Source organism: Salvia hispanica, chromosome 2 (assembly GCF_023119035.1).
Source record: "Salvia hispanica cultivar TCC Black 2014 chromosome 2, UniMelb_Shisp_WGS_1.0, whole genome shotgun sequence".
Classification (NCBI taxonomy): Eukaryota; Viridiplantae; Streptophyta; class Magnoliopsida; order Lamiales; family Lamiaceae; genus Salvia; species Salvia hispanica.
This window is the reverse complement of record NC_062966.1, coordinates 14,076,596-14,092,146: the sequence shown is the minus strand read 5'-3', so window position 1 is coordinate 14,092,146 and position 15,551 is coordinate 14,076,596. Positions and strand designations below refer to the sequence as shown.

Here is a 15,551-nt window from a genome sequence, read left to right as displayed (position 1 = left end):
AGTGCTAGGGCGTCGGTCCAGCCGTCTCATTCGTGGCCAACGGCAACCGGCATGATATGGGCTACTACTTGGCGGATGGGATATACCCTCGGTGGCCGGTCTTTGTGAAGACGATCCGACAAACAAGTGATGAAAAGAAGGCCTACTTTGCGCAACGACAGGAGTCGGCGCGCAAGGACGTAGAGCGCGCATTTGGTGTGCTCCAGTCTCGATGGGCGGCAATCAAGGGCCCAACGCGTTTGTGGGATGTCGGATGCGTTTCCGAGATAATGTACGCCTGCATTATTCTGCACAACATGATCGTCGAAGACGAAGGCGTACAACTGACTAGTTGGGTCGGTGACGATGAAGCCGGTCCAAGCCACGGAACGGCCACCCCTAGTGTACGACGGGGGTACCCCTCGATGAAGCCGGCCGACTCAAGGAATTTGCCAAACATGCGCCAAGTGGATGCTCATATTCAACTCCAAAAGGATATAATTGAAGAGTTGTGGGCACGGAAGACTGCACGACGATAGTTTTTTTTCTTTATTATGCATGTACTTTTTTTTTTATCTATGTAACTTTTTAAAATGCAATTAATGAATTTTCCCGTACACGTGTCTAAATTTAATTCCGTATTTTAATCGTAATTTTAATTCCGTAAATGTAGTATATTTTGAATTGTTTTTTATTGCGGCTGGCCTATGGCTGGCCTAAATCTGACGTGGCAGGTGGTTTTTTTAGTGTTGCTGACGTGGCAGAGGAGAGAATGGCTGGCCTATTAACCATTGCGGATGCTCTAAGTACTAGTACTCCACATGTTAACCGGTGGGCATTCATTAAGTGATTTAACTTTGAAATATACCACTATCGACTAAATACTACTCCTAGTAACTTATATTTCTACATATGATCAATCTGCTAAACAAAACGATTATATCCGATGAAACACACTAATATGATATCAATCGTTGCTTGTTTTTGGTTGTTTTTGTCTTTGTAATATTTTCTCCCTTAGTTGTCTTTAGTCTGTCCGCCGTGAATTGGTGCTACTGAGGAGTTGTTTTGAAGTGTTGCAGACTTGCAGTTCGTATCGCACCTCACTGAGGTCAACCACGGACATAAGGGAAAGGTGAAATGAAAACAAGGCAATACCAAAAATCGTAGTTTCAGAGCCTCGTTAGTCTATTGCCACATCTCCAGATATGACGATGTCTTAATCTATGCATCTCTCTGGATTTATTTTTAGTGCTATGATAGTTGGAGTTTACATTCGTGGATTTATGTTTCTTGCTTTTGTGATGATTCGATCCTTCATGTATTTTCGTCATTTATTTTTTGTGTTATAATTGTCGCATTTTTTCCCTTTTGGTTCGCTTAGTAGAGGGTGTTTTGTCCTTGTTTGGATTTCATCCACCTTGAGATTACTATTTGTGAGACCACTCATCTCTAGTAGATAAAGTTGACGGATAACGACATAATGTGAACTATCCTATCCCTTTGTATTTGTTTTCTTGTATTCGTCAACTATTTTTCTTTTGGAGTGATTTTGTGTATAGCATTTGCTGCCTATACTTAATTTCATCTCGTTTTATTAATATTTAAATTTTGAATTGCTTAGATACTATTAATATGTTGTTCTCCATTCTTTTGATTTAGAGCTTTTATAACACAAAAAAACATCATTGACAAATTTTAATAATTGAAACGTCAAAAGTGATTATTCCAGTGTCTCAATAATCAGATTAATCAGATTTTAGCCAAATTAATTTGAGAAATTAAGTTTCTTGAAACGATTTAGTAAAAAAAAATGAAAGATCAAATATATATAGATTTATAATTCTTAGATCCATATAGTAAAAATTCTGAAAAGATAATCTTCCTTAGTTTGTTCATTTGAAGGAGAAAGTAAACGTTTTTAGATTTAATTTTTCTGAAACTGGTAAAAAAAAATTTAGTTTGTTATTGGATCCACATATATATAGATTTATACTCCCTCCGTCCGCCATTAGGAGTCACATTTGTGGGCGACACGGATTTTAAGAAATGTTAAGAAAAGTGGGTGGAAAAAAGTTAGTGGAATAGGGGTCCCACTTGTATATATTACTTAGTTTTAAATAAAATGTGAGTGAAATGAGGTGGGACCCTATTACCATTTATGGTAAAAATGAACCGGGACTCCTATTCGCAGACGGACTAAAATGGAAATACGGGACTCCTATTCGCGAACAGAGGGAGTATTTATTAGATCCATATATATTTAATTAATTCCTAACTCCAGTCTTCCATTTTCTTCCCTTATGATTTTTTATTCATCGGTTAAATGTTTTAAATTATTAATTGGTTAGTATTATTGTGGAGTATACATATATATCATATCATCTCATCATCATCATCATCATCGATCATCGTCTCTAAAGTCTATAGGCTAGAAGACTGTTACAAGCTATATAAACAAGGCCAATTTTAGACAAAATTAAAGTCTGTAATTAGTGATGCAAATTGCAATAAAAAAATGTTTGCACATCACGATACTTCGAATAATAAATTGCATTATTATAGAGTAAAGATGCAACACGGTTTGAAATAAATATTACCAATATTTAACTAGTTACTTGTGTAAAGAAAAAATGACTGCTGCACCCAAAAAATTCTATTAAACCTGATTTTTCCCGCGTCTGTACCTAACAAACGGTTTATGTTATTTTGAAGTTACATTTACAAGTCGAATGGTTTCTCTTAAAATGTAAATAAGTCAAAAAATTATACACAATTTACTTTTGATGGGCATGAAACTGTAAGAGTTCCTTCAAATGCTATAGTACAAACTTTACATAAAAACAAAATCTTCCCATCGAATAATTCACTATTTTATTCTTGTTTTGTTTTTCCGAACCCAAAATATGATTAAATTGATAATTAGAAATAGTATATAGATGACAATGTTATCCAACTAAATTCCAAATCTTTTGTTCAAGATTATTTCTTTTTAACTAGTTTGGAGATGGAAACAAAAAAAATCTACTTTTAAGTATTTATTCTTAAAAACAAAAAATTTCCATTCAAGACCATCGCCATCTTGAGTTAACTAAGCTAGGAAAAGTTACAAAAGAAAGATTAAAAGAAGGTAGAGTATATATTTATATATACACGTACGTGTATGTGTATCTATAGTTTAGGGTGTATATATAAGGCTCGCTTCCATGAAACTCCCAAGACATATTTGATCTGAGAAAAAGAAAAGAAAATGTCTAGTGATGGTGTGTCGACACACGCAGATGATACAACCCTTGACGACGTCGTAATACGCCAAGAAGAACAAACCAACCCTCAACTCAACGCCAGAAACCTCTCATGGACTAAGCTCCGACGCATGGACTCGCTCGACGTAGAGTCAGCCAGCCTGGGGCATGGTGCCGCAGCCGCCATGGTAATTAATTAAGTATCCCTCCGTCCAAAAATAAGATGATCCACTTTTCTTTTTGGTCAGTTCCAATAAAAATACTCATATCTAAAAGTAGAATACTTTATTTTCTCTTCATTTAATAATAAAAAATAACAATGTATAAAATCACTTGCCGTCCAAAAAAAAAGTACAAAGGGAGAATCTATGGGCTATCTGAAATAATTGTATGTGTGTGCGATAGGGCGGCGGCATGGGGTGGGCGGTGGTGCTGCAGCTGGCGTTCCAGAGCATCGGGGTGGTGTACGGTGACATCGGCACGTCGCCGTTGTATGTATTTTCTAGCACGTTTACGGATGGAATAAAACACAATGACGATATCATCGGAGTTTTGTCCTTGATTTTATACACTTTGACGTTAATTCCCTTGGTCAAGTATGTCTTCATTGTCCTACGTGCCAACGACCATGGCGATGGTATCTCCCTTTTTCAATTCTCCTCTTTTCTTCAATAAATTTATCTCTAAAAATTAAAAGCTTTTATATTAGAATAGAAATCATTAATTAAATGTGTAATTGTTTGGGAATTTGATCAGGGGGTACTTTTGCTCTATATTCTCTGATATGTCGATATGTAAAAGTGAGTTTAATTCCGAGCCAAGAAGTAGAAGATCGAGATGTGTCGACTTACCAACTGGAATTGCCTAATAAAAGCTTGCAAAGAGCTTCAAAAGTTCAAGCAAAGTTAGAGAATAGCAACTTTGCTAAGTATGTTTTGCTGTTTGCTACCATGCTTGGCACTTCCATGGTTATTGGTGATGGAGTTCTCACTCCATGCATCTCAGGTATGGTTTATCAATTTATAATACTACTTTTATTGTTTACTAATCACTACCTTTTTTTAATGTGTTTTCTATAGTATTGTCTGCTGTGGGCGGATTAAAAGAGGCCACATCTCATATGACAGAAGGTCTCTCTATCTCTCTCTACTGTTTTGATTTAAAAATAGCACTCCTTTATAGAGTTAACAAAGTTGAATTGGATTGGTGGAACAGATAGAATAGTGTGGACATCAGTGGTGATCCTAGTAACACTCTTCATGGTTCAAAGATTCGGAACTGATAAAGTCGGATACACTTTCGCTCCCATAATCTTACTATGGTTCTCCTTCATCGCTGGAGTCGGCGTCTTCAACTTCATCAAATACGACACTTCTGTCATCAAAGCTCTCAACCCCGTTTACATCGTGGATTACTTTATAAGGAACAAGGAGCAGGCTTGGATCTCCCTCGGCGGCGCCGTTCTTTCCATTACAGGAACCGAAGCCTTATTTGCAGATGTCGGACATTTCTCTGTCAGATCGATTCAGATAAGCATGTGCTGTGTCACTTACCCCGCCTTAGTCCTAGCTTACACCGGCCAAGCCTCGTTTCTTCGCAAGAACAACCACTTGGTTGCTAACACTTTCTACGAATCCATCCCAGGTCCAATCTCTCAAAGCAAACAATATCAAACTAATGTAAAATCGACTATCCTTAATTATAACACAAATCCCATCCTCACTTTTATTATATGATGATGCAGGTAAGATGTACTGGCCGATGTTTGTGGTGGCGGTGGCAGCATCAGTCATCGCTAGCCAAGCTATGATCTCGGCCACCTTCTCCATCATCCAACAGTCTCTCTCTCTCGGATGCTTCCCGCGTGTCAAAATCGTCCACACCTCCAACAAATACCCCGGCCAAGTCTACATCCCCGAAGTCAATTATCTTCTCATGTTCGCTTGCATTTGTGTCACCCTTGGTTTCCGTACAACCGCCAAGATCGGCAATGCCTATGGTCTGTCTGAGTCATATTCCTTTTTGGACTGTCCCATCAGCAGTTGACTCAATCTGTCTTATTTTATTCTCTTTCTTACTAGGGATCGCGGTGGTGTTGGTGATGGCGCTGACATCGACGTTCCTGGTGTTGGTGATGATCATGATTTGGAAGACCAACATAGTCTTCATAATCCTCTACATCCTGATCATCGGATCGGTGGAGCTGCTCTACATGAGCTCGGTCCTCTACAAGTTCGACCAAGGCGGCTACCTCCCCCTCGCATTCGCCATGATTCTGATGACCATCATGTGCACATGGAACTACGTCTACAGAAACAAGTACTACTTCGAACTCGATCACAAGATTTCACCAGAGTCCGTGAGGGAGATCGTTGGGGAGACGAGCTCCCCGCGTCTCCCTGGGCTGGCAGTGTTCTACTCGGAGCTGGTCCAGGGCATCCCGCCAATATTCAAGCACTACGTGGGCAACGTCCCGGCCCTGCACTCGGTCCTGGTGTTCGTGTCGTTCAAATCCCTGCCGATCAGCAGAGTGCCGGAGGAGGAGAGGTTCCTGTTCCGGAGGGTGCAGCCGAAGGAGCTTCAGGTGTTCAGATGCGTGGTGCGGTATGGTTACAAGGATGTGAGGAATGAGGAGGTGCCGTTCGAGCGCCTGTTGGTGGAGAGGCTCAAGGAGTTCGAGGAGAGTGTGGGAGGGGAGGTTGGGGATTTGGACCGGGCGTGGCGGAGCGGGGTGGTGCACATGGTGGGGGAGCATGAGGTGGCGGCGGCCAAAGGGGCGGCCCTTTGGAAGAGGGTTGTGATTGACTATGGCTACAACTTCTTGAAGAAGAACTTGAGGCAGAGCAATAGGGTGTTTGCTATTCCTCACAAGAGAATGCTTAAAGTTGGGATGACATACCATCTTTAGATATCGATCATGTAGAAATTATATACATTGCTTTTTTTTCCCCAAATTTTATTCCTACTATCTTAAACTATTGTCTCATGTATAATTCTAAAACAAGATATGCATGTAGTGTTGATGAATTATGGCTTGTATTATCCTCTATGACATCAATATATTGATAAGGTTTCTGAATTTTACTACTCCCTCCTTTTTTACTTTAATTGAAGTAATTAGTATTTGGCATGAAATTTTATATAGTGTTAATGTATCATTTAGAATGACACATCTAAAAAAAATTGTCACTTAGAGTGAAATGAAAGGTGTATATTAGAGCAGTTGCTCTTAATTCTCAGTTTTCATACCCAATCCGTAATTTTGGATATTGAATACCTAAAAACCTACAGGTTTTGGATGGAGATTGGATATACCAGAAGCACGACAGCTGAATTTGCAGCCATAGAACTATATTATTTTCTCTAATTAATACTCCCAAGTAATAACAAAGAAAATAAAAAAATTGGGCCAAACATATCAGGTTTTGGGCCAATCCAGAAACTGATTTTGCTGCCCGAAATCAATTTTGTTTTGTTACAAGGTGAATGAATCTGAATATCGCCAATGATCTGGATTTTCCCCAAACCCCATCAAAAACCCTAACATCCAGAGAGGGAAGCCGGATGAAAAATGCGTAAATTTCCTTCCTTTATCAGCTAATCTCCAATGAAACGAGCATTCAAACTTGCCGAATTTCGGACATGCTTGACTACACCTCGTTTCTTTCTCTGCCACCACGGGAGAATCGCTAAACCCTCTGCCCCAATTCGTTTTATTTGTCAAGATACAACTCAAACGCCTTCTAGTGATGGGAAAGGAACGGATTTTGGGTTATTAGCGTCTTTGTTCCAAGATAAATTAATTTGTAAGCGTGCGGAGGTGAACTGGAAAAATGACTTGAAAGAGACGGTTGCCGAATTGAGGGATGAGATTTTGGCCCAGAAAGATGTGGAGAAAATCGAGAAGATTCTCGAAGAAAAGGGTGTCGCCCTCTTTCGGAGGTACGCCGATGGGTGGGCGATCCTTGAGCTCTTGAACAATCTAGACAGAGTTCCATCCGTGGCTATGCAGGTGGGTTTTTGTATTAACTCTTTTTTGTCGATGCTTCATATTTCGCCCATGAATTTGCGGGATTCATAATTTGGTAGGTGGATGGGTATAATGTAGTTCATGAATCGTTGTTTTTGCACGAATGCAAATAAGATGCTGTTCAATTAGCACATGAATGCACTATGTGTTTGTTTATCCTTGAAAATGTTGAAATGAAACACATTGAGCAGTTTAGGTCTGCTGCAATGCTGAGATTTTCATGCTAATGATTCTAGTTCGACTCGTTCATTCACATTCTAATGTAATTCTATGTTGAAGATGTGTATTCAATAGAGAGGCAGGTAGCATATCAATTTAGATTTTTCCTATTTTTCTACTGCTTTAGTTAATACTAATATAAAGAAGGGATGATAGATGGAGAACAAGGTGTTGGGACTCTCGTGGAAACCACAGAACCCCAGCTTTGTGGTATTATACATGATGAATCTAAGAATTCATGTTTCACATTCTTTACGTTGCAGTTTAGTTTTGTTGAATTAGTGATATATCCCAATTTCCGTCTAATTTTATTTACCACTGATATAAATAGGTGAAATGTATGTGTTGCTTTGTCAACTGTTGTTTACACAGCTAGATTAATCAGTTGAATCTACGCAGGTTCTCGAGTGGAGGAGGAAGCAACTTGATTATGCTTCTCCAATGACAATTAAGGAGTACTCAAAAGGTATCATCATAGCTGGTAAAATGTACAATGTTGATGTTGCAGTTGAACTTTTCAAAGAGGCCTGCAGTAAACAACTGAAGGGAACATCTTTATATAATGCTCTCATGAGTGCTTACGTGAGATCTGGGAACTATGTGAAGTGTCGGTCGGTGTTTCGTGAATTGAAGAGGGATTCCACCTGTTGTCCGTCGATCACTACTTACAACATACTCATTTCAGTATTTGGCCGTCTGATGCTTGTCGACAAAATGGAAGCAACTTTTAGGGGGTTAAATGATTTAAACATCAACCCTACTGTTGATACGTACAAGGTGTTAATTTCTGGTTATATTACTGCGTGGATGTGGGATGAGATGGAAAAGACTTACTTGGCTATGAAAGATCAGTTTGTCACACCTAACTTAGATATCCATCTGCTTATGCTTCGAGGGTATGCCCTTGCTGGTAAGCTGGAAAAGATGGAGGAAATATATAAGATGGTGGGGGGTCATGTTGATGCTAACGAAATACAGTTGATTAGAATCATGATTCATGCTTATAGTAGGAGCTCCAACACTGATAGAGTTCAGAGGGTGGAGGCACTTCTCAGCAAAATTCCTGAAAGTGACTATCGTCCGTGGATGAATGTGCTATTGATTTGCTTATATGCAAAGGAGGACTTAATGGAGCAGATGGAAAAATCAATAAACGAGGCATTTGAGCATAAAATCCATGTTGTAGCAGTGAATGTGATGAGATGCATCATTTCGAGTTACTTCAGGCACAATGCAGTGGACAAACTGGATGAGTTTGTGCGGCGTGCTGAGATTGCAGGCTGGAGGCTCTGTAGGTCTCTCTACCACTGCAGAATGGTAATGTACGCTTCGGAAATGCGCCTTTCTGAGATGGAGAGGGTTCTTACTGAAATGGCTAAAGTAAATATACACTTGTCAAAGAAAACGTTATGGATACTATATCATGCATATGAAAGATGGGGTGAGCGAAGAAAGCTCGAGCAGGTTATCGGAGTAATGTGTAAAAATGGATACGAAATACGTGGTGATCCGTCAGTTTTACTGGATTATGTCGAATAGATCAAAGTACATTAATAATTCCTGAGCAAGCATGTCCAAATGCCAGAGCGCTATCCAAGATGAAGTAAGAATTTCATCAGTTTTCTGTAGTTTCTATTATCTTTGTATTGACCTCCTAGAGATATGGTTGTTAAATGCATGCTCTAAAAACATGTGGATTACATTGAGGTCTAAATAATACTAACTAGTTATTAGCTTCTTGACTTGTCTTCTTTGTAATATGGAAGTAGTAATGTATTGAGATTTTGCTATGCTTTGTTTTCCCATTATTGTAAAGATTGAATTGAATTGCCAAAAAATTTATGGTCCATTCGATACCATAGAATTGGACCGCGGAACTGGAATTGGAGTCTTCAGTTCCAAATCCAATGTTTGGAACCGCAAAATATTCGGATAGGAGTTAAAATTACAATTCAAATTCTTCCTCCAACTCCACAATTTGAATTCTAGAAAATTCATATTCCAAATAGTTATGAATTTGGGCACTTTCACACGTTATACGAACAACATACATTGCACAAACACCATTCACACCACACACGATGCACGCAGTATATACACATTGCACGCACTAACACACACACACTGCACACATTACAAAACACAAACAATGCTATGCACACGCGGGGGCATGCACACACTATATAATTTCATCAAATTCAATTTCATATCAATTAATCATTTCGACTAAAGAATCCATAGAATTCTAATTTTGTGTATACGGACCCAATTATTGTCCAAGATGGAAATCGACCTTGTTTTCTTGTGTGGTTTGCCTCTTTTGTGCCTCTCTGCACATTACACACGATAAGAGCATCCGCAATGGAGGCTAGCGGACTAGCCTGTTTGCTAGCCTCCATTGCGACCGGCAAGTACACTTTGGGCTAGCCTATCGGCGAGTTCACACCAATCGCTAGGCGCTAGCCGGTCAGCTAGCTGCCATTGCAGGCGACATTTCGGCGAGCCACCGATTTTTTTTTTATTTAAATAAAATGATTGCATTTTCCCGTATCTGTGTCGTAAATTTAATTCCATATTCGTGTGATTGTAATTTATAATATGAATTTGTTATTTTGTTTATTGTTCTAGTACACTATTGTGCAGTTGGGTGTTCTAGTGATGTGGCAGACAGTTTCTAGTCCTGATGATGTGGCAGGAGGTGTCTAGTTTCTAGTCCAGAGCCATCGATGGATGCTCTAACTAAGTGATACTAACTATTTTCACCAATGTAAATTAGTTCACTTTATTTTCTCTACAAGTGGCGTGTTGAAAATATGATCAAAAGAAGCCAGATAACGACATAGTGAGATGCTGCCAGACAAAACTACCCATCGTTTATTTTTATTTTTTTTTCACTTTATTTACCATATAGTTATAAAAATACAATCAACAAAGCTATCCCAACCACAAAGTTAAATGAATGTTTTTCTCCTTTTCTTTTGTGAAGTGGTCCCTTTTTAGGAATCGTATAATATAAAGCCTAGTTATGGTTGAGATCTCATAAGATATAATGAAACATTATCTTGAGCTAAAAAACAACTTTGTTGTGTCCATAGTTTTGGTACAAAAAGGGATGCATTAATTAACACTTTGTAGTGTAGACTGAAGATCATGAATGAGATGGACCAGTAGATAAGGAAATAGCATTACTACTATTATCTTCTCAAATGATGACAAATATGAAGGTTTATTAAATTTCATTAGCTGAGGTACATGATTAGATTTTGGAGAAAGCATAATGCATAGAATGTCCACCATCGGCCATTACAAGCACCCACCGTGAACAAGTGAGTTTCCGATGTGGAACACCCTCTTCAACCAAGGAGATAAACCGGCACCAACAAGGTGCAGATCATCACCATATCATCACCACAAAATCACAAGTTATCAGCAACTGGAAAAAGAGTAGTTTCTACACAATCATATTACTACACACCATAATTGCTAAACGAGGCCGGGATAGACCACGAAACCCGAGACCCTGAGTAAGAAACGAAAAAGAGTCAAGCTTCTGTCATGTATGGCTGCCTGTGATGGGGAGTTATGTATAAACAGTTAGGATTGGATGAAGCTCTTCATCTCATCCATTAAGGACTCGAAATGCTCGTTGTTTGGCAAGAAGTAGAACCCGATTGTGGCCTTTTCAAGGTAGAGGAGCTTCACCTCATGACCATATTTTTTGAGCCCTTCAACATAACCTATTTGCCAATCTTGAACAAGATCCAATCCAGCCACAACAACCAGACTCTTTGGAAAGTTTATACCTTCAAGGGTTTGACTTCTAGGGCCGAACACATTGCAGGCGGGATGGTCCCTATCTTCGCCTTCTGGTAGATAGGCTCTCCAATACCAATCTCTGTCTTGAATCCTCACAAAGTATTTCCCATCCAACCGTTTCTCAGATTCGGTCCTCTCCTCCCCTCCAAACAAGGGATGGAGAAGAATGTTTCCCAATACCTCCACGTTCTCGTTTGCAGCCCTCACTGCAACATGATGAGCGATATTGCCACCAGAACTATCTCCAGCTAGATATATATGAACTTTGAGATCATTCTCCTTCCCACTACGAAGCCACGCTCTCGAGTTAACCCATTTAAGAGCCGTCCATCCATCATCATAAGCACAAGGATACCGGTGCTCAGGTGATCTCCGGTAGTTCACAGATACCACTGCAGCCTTGCAGGTTTGCACAAGGCGGCGGCAGAAAATGTCATAGATAGCACTGTTGGCCGATGAATGGACAAAGCTCCCACCATGAAAAAATACGATTACAGGTACAACTTCAGAGGCACTCAAGGGCTTCTCCACTTCTGCAATCCCCAACTGAGGCTCGTTGTCACGGGCAGGGAGATAAACACGGTTGAGCAGGCCAGTAGGACGATCCAAAGTGTCGAATGAGTACACCCCATCAACAGGGACAGCATTTGCAGTCACTTTCCGGTCAAGAAACTCGTTCAAATCACGGTTGAACGTGCCATCGGGCCGCCTGAGCATGTTATATGCAAGTTTGAAGTTGGATATGAGGATCCATGTATGCAGGGGAACCACCCTCTGAAAAAATAGCACCAAAGTTTTAATTTTCAGTTCACTAGAAATCTCCTTTACCCATTACTGACTCAAGTCAAACTGAGGCTTCGGATTGATAATTGATCAAAAATACACAAACATTCCCAAGTGATTATCATCAACAGATTCAACCAATCAACCATAAAGGAAAATGCTGAAAAGAAAAGGGAAATTTCAAGCATGTATATCCATAAAAAGAAATGAAATGAAAAGTCGAGAAACAACCTAAATTAACCCAAACAGCACAATCATGATATCGGCCTAGGCGAGTCAGTAGTCAAAGCAAAACAAACAACAAAGGCGAGAATCAAGGGTAAAGAGAAGGGGGAAATCGTGGATAAAAGATCAAGATTCAATTTTCCAACCTCAAATCTCACTTTTTATCCGCAAAATAAACTCTTCCACGAAAAACAATAGGAAACCCCAATTTCAACCACAAAATTCACAGATTCACGGAGAAAATCCACGAGTCCACAAACCGCAGGATACCCTAATTTGAAACCAGAAATCCGATGCTGGAAAAACACAAAATTATGTCTAAAACAAGCAAACACCTCTGGTTACCTTCGATTCACTGACATTTACTTCATTACTACCCGCCATAATTCAACGCCGGAGACTCAATATTTGGCAGCTCCACACAATGATCTCTTTAGAAAAATTTGTACTATTTCTGTTTTCACCCAAACAATTTTCCTCTCCCTTTTAGCGATGACTGGAAACACTTTTTTCTATTTCTTTCGGGATTCCGATTTAGAACAATTAGAGAGAGAGAATCGCAAAATATTGCAGGGAGGAGTTCAGTTATCTAACCCAACAGAAGTGGAAAAGATCAAGAAAGAGAGGAGAGAGAGGGGGAAATTAAAAAAATATAATCTCAGTGTATATAATACTACTATAATGGAAAATGGTAGATAAAGCAATGAAGGTGGCGCGTGGAGTTACATGGAGTAATAGATAAGAGAGAGAAATTGTAGAGAGAGAGTCAAAGGGAATAGAACGACGAAGGAGACGACAAATTGAGAAATGGGTTGAGGGAAGGTGGCGCTAAATTAAACTGTTTAGGTAGGGCCCGCCAAAAGTTGTGGTCATTTTTCATTTTCCGTTTTCGCAATTCTCACATTATCATTTTATTCGACTTAAATACAATCCGTTACTTTTATTTAATATGTCTTTTTAATTTTTATCAAATACGGCCCATAAATCCTTCCTAAGCTATTGCCTTGAATAGAGTATTCACATAGATGGCTATTTCAGGAGCACATCTCAAAGTCTATCTTTATTTTTTACTATCACATTAATAGGTCCATTTCGGAGCCTATTTTTCTGCAATGAGAGCTCATTCCAAAGCCTATCTCAGAGCTCATCTCAATTCCACATCATCATTATTTTTAATATTCACTTTTAATTATTTGTGTAATTAAAAGACATAATAAAACATCCTACATTAAAAAAACAAAAAATAAAGAGATAAAGATAGAAAACATAATAAAAAAACAACGGAAGCACACCCTCAGAAGCACTCGGGTTCCCGCTCGTCCTCCCCGACACGACCCCATTAATCCTATAAATTTTTGGCAATCCTTCAGTTGCATATATATTTCCTAGTACTTGAACCCTCTCGCATTGCCATCATAGAACTCGTGAAATATAGCACACTCATATACCAGGCGTTTCCAAGCTTGCGTAGATCGTCGGGCTAGTGTGTCAGGGCCCCTGCGACCTTTACTTGTTCGTATCTTTTCGCGATACGCCCCCAGAAACCGCCCTCGCACTTATTGGCTAAAATCGGGTCATCAGATATATGTGTCCAACTATGAGCAAGAGCAATCAACTCCTCTATGGAGTAGGTACTCATCGTCCGCCCAGCTTCAGACGCCTCCCCGACTGTCTCCTTCTTCTTCCCCTTCATGTCGAGCACCTTGTTGCTGAAGTTCATATCACCGTGGAGAGAGTAATAAAATTGAAATTGGGATTAGTAATGGATGAATGTGAATTGATTGAGAATGGGGTATATATAATGGATTAAATATTGAATTAAATTAAAATAAAAAAAAAGGGATATCGGCTCCATCATCGGCCTGAGCCCCCACAATGGAGGCCCATCGCAGGCCGATGCGGAGCCAATATTGCCATCGGCTGAGGCTTGCAATCATCGCAAGGGCGGAGGCGGTGGGGGTTGGAGATGGCCTCCCTCCCCACAATGGGAGGCTTTGAGAGGCGATAGGGGGGCTGATCGCTCGGGCCCCATTGTGAATGCCCTTATGGGCGTTATTACATGGGTTTGGACGATAAATTCGCCTAGCCGTTCGCCCTTCGTACAGAACGCGCTGATCGGCTAGGGCGGATTGATGGGCGCCTGATCGACACTATTGTAGTGTCTTCAGTCGAAAAAAAAAAATTACACTATTTTAACTCTATTAACCTATTTTTCACCTCAGTTGTCATCCATTCACTTCAATCTCTTCTCCCATCTCATTTATCACTCTATGAGAAAACAAAAAAATGAATCCCGGTGATTTTCCAACCAATGCCAATGTAACTTCAATGTTCCCTATCCTTAATGTATGTTAAAACAAATATAAAGAAAAATGAAAATAGTGATGGAAATTGGAATAGGCGAATTTTAAGGGCTAGTTGAGGTCAATATTGTATGAACTGAAAGATAACAATGCTAATGTGGCAGAGAAAATGAAATAGACAGATTTAAAGGACGAATTTTAAGGACATTCTAATTAATGGCCTAATACAAATCTCCTATCCTTCATAAGAAATAAACTTAAAACTTTTTTTAGTGTATGCCAAGTGACTAGGTAATGCTTTTTGCTAGAAATCATATTCCATATTTTCATGAAATAAGGATAATAATTATTATCTTGTGTTAAAGATCTCAATAGATATAAGATGAATTTATATATATGAGTAATCCACATTAATTATCCCTTGTGTTAAAGATTTCAATAGATTTAAGATGAATTTATATGCGTAATCCAATGTTGTGTGGTTATATATGTCCAGATTAGAATTCAATAAAATACATATTCAACATATTAATCTTTATAACAATCTAGAAGTTTTAAATATAAAAAATAATAATATTTATGAATTAAATGTGTATACATATAATATTATTAGTCTTTTTCACTCTCTTTTTTTATATCATTTATCATTCCTTAAGTACCATAAGTTTGATCCCGTAGAATTTGATCAGTGAACGAAGGAAGGGTACGTACTATTCTAAAATAATTTAAATATTATAAGTATGTATATCATCAAAGTTTATATCAAAACAATATTTAGTAGGATGTCAATGCATTCTAAAACTAGTAAACCGACTTAAATATATCTTTAAATTCTAAGATTATAAATTTATAACTTAATAAAATTTCAACATAATTAACTTAGCAATCCAAATAGGAGTGACATGAAAGCTATTGGGTGGCCCAGTGAATTGGCACCTAGTGGTAGGGCAT

General features: G+C 38.9%; 3 protein-coding genes across 3 annotated transcripts; 2 read left to right on the top strand and 1 right to left on the bottom strand.

Moving 5' to 3' along the window:
• Positions 1-3,229: 3,229 nt before the first annotated feature.
• Positions 3,230-6,132, top strand: LOC125206325 (potassium transporter 5-like). Its single transcript, XM_048105596.1, has 7 exons — positions 3,230-3,412; positions 3,630-3,861; positions 3,981-4,229; positions 4,304-4,354; positions 4,440-4,868; positions 4,969-5,223; positions 5,306-6,132. The coding sequence occupies exons 1-7, from the start codon at positions 3,230-3,232 to the stop codon at positions 6,130-6,132; spliced, it is 2,226 nt and encodes a 741-aa protein (XP_047961553.1).
• Positions 6,133-6,721: 589 nt separating this feature from the next.
• On the top strand, positions 6,722-9,263 carry LOC125203354 (pentatricopeptide repeat-containing protein At2g30780). The gene is made up of 2 exons (XM_048101679.1): positions 6,722-7,236; positions 7,873-9,263. The coding sequence occupies exons 1-2, from the start codon at positions 6,832-6,834 to the stop codon at positions 9,010-9,012; spliced, it is 1,545 nt and encodes a 514-aa protein (XP_047957636.1). The 5' UTR covers positions 6,722-6,831; the 3' UTR covers positions 9,013-9,263.
• Positions 9,264-10,835: 1,572 nt separating this feature from the next.
• Positions 10,836-13,079, bottom strand: LOC125207578 (gibberellin receptor GID1C-like). The gene is given in 3 exon segments (XM_048106976.1): positions 10,836-11,075; positions 11,077-12,063; positions 12,643-13,079. Coding segments are annotated over 3 exon segments (1,086 nt in total). The 5' UTR covers positions 12,682-13,079; the 3' UTR covers positions 10,836-11,015.
• Between the last annotated feature and the right edge of the window lie 2,472 nt (positions 13,080-15,551).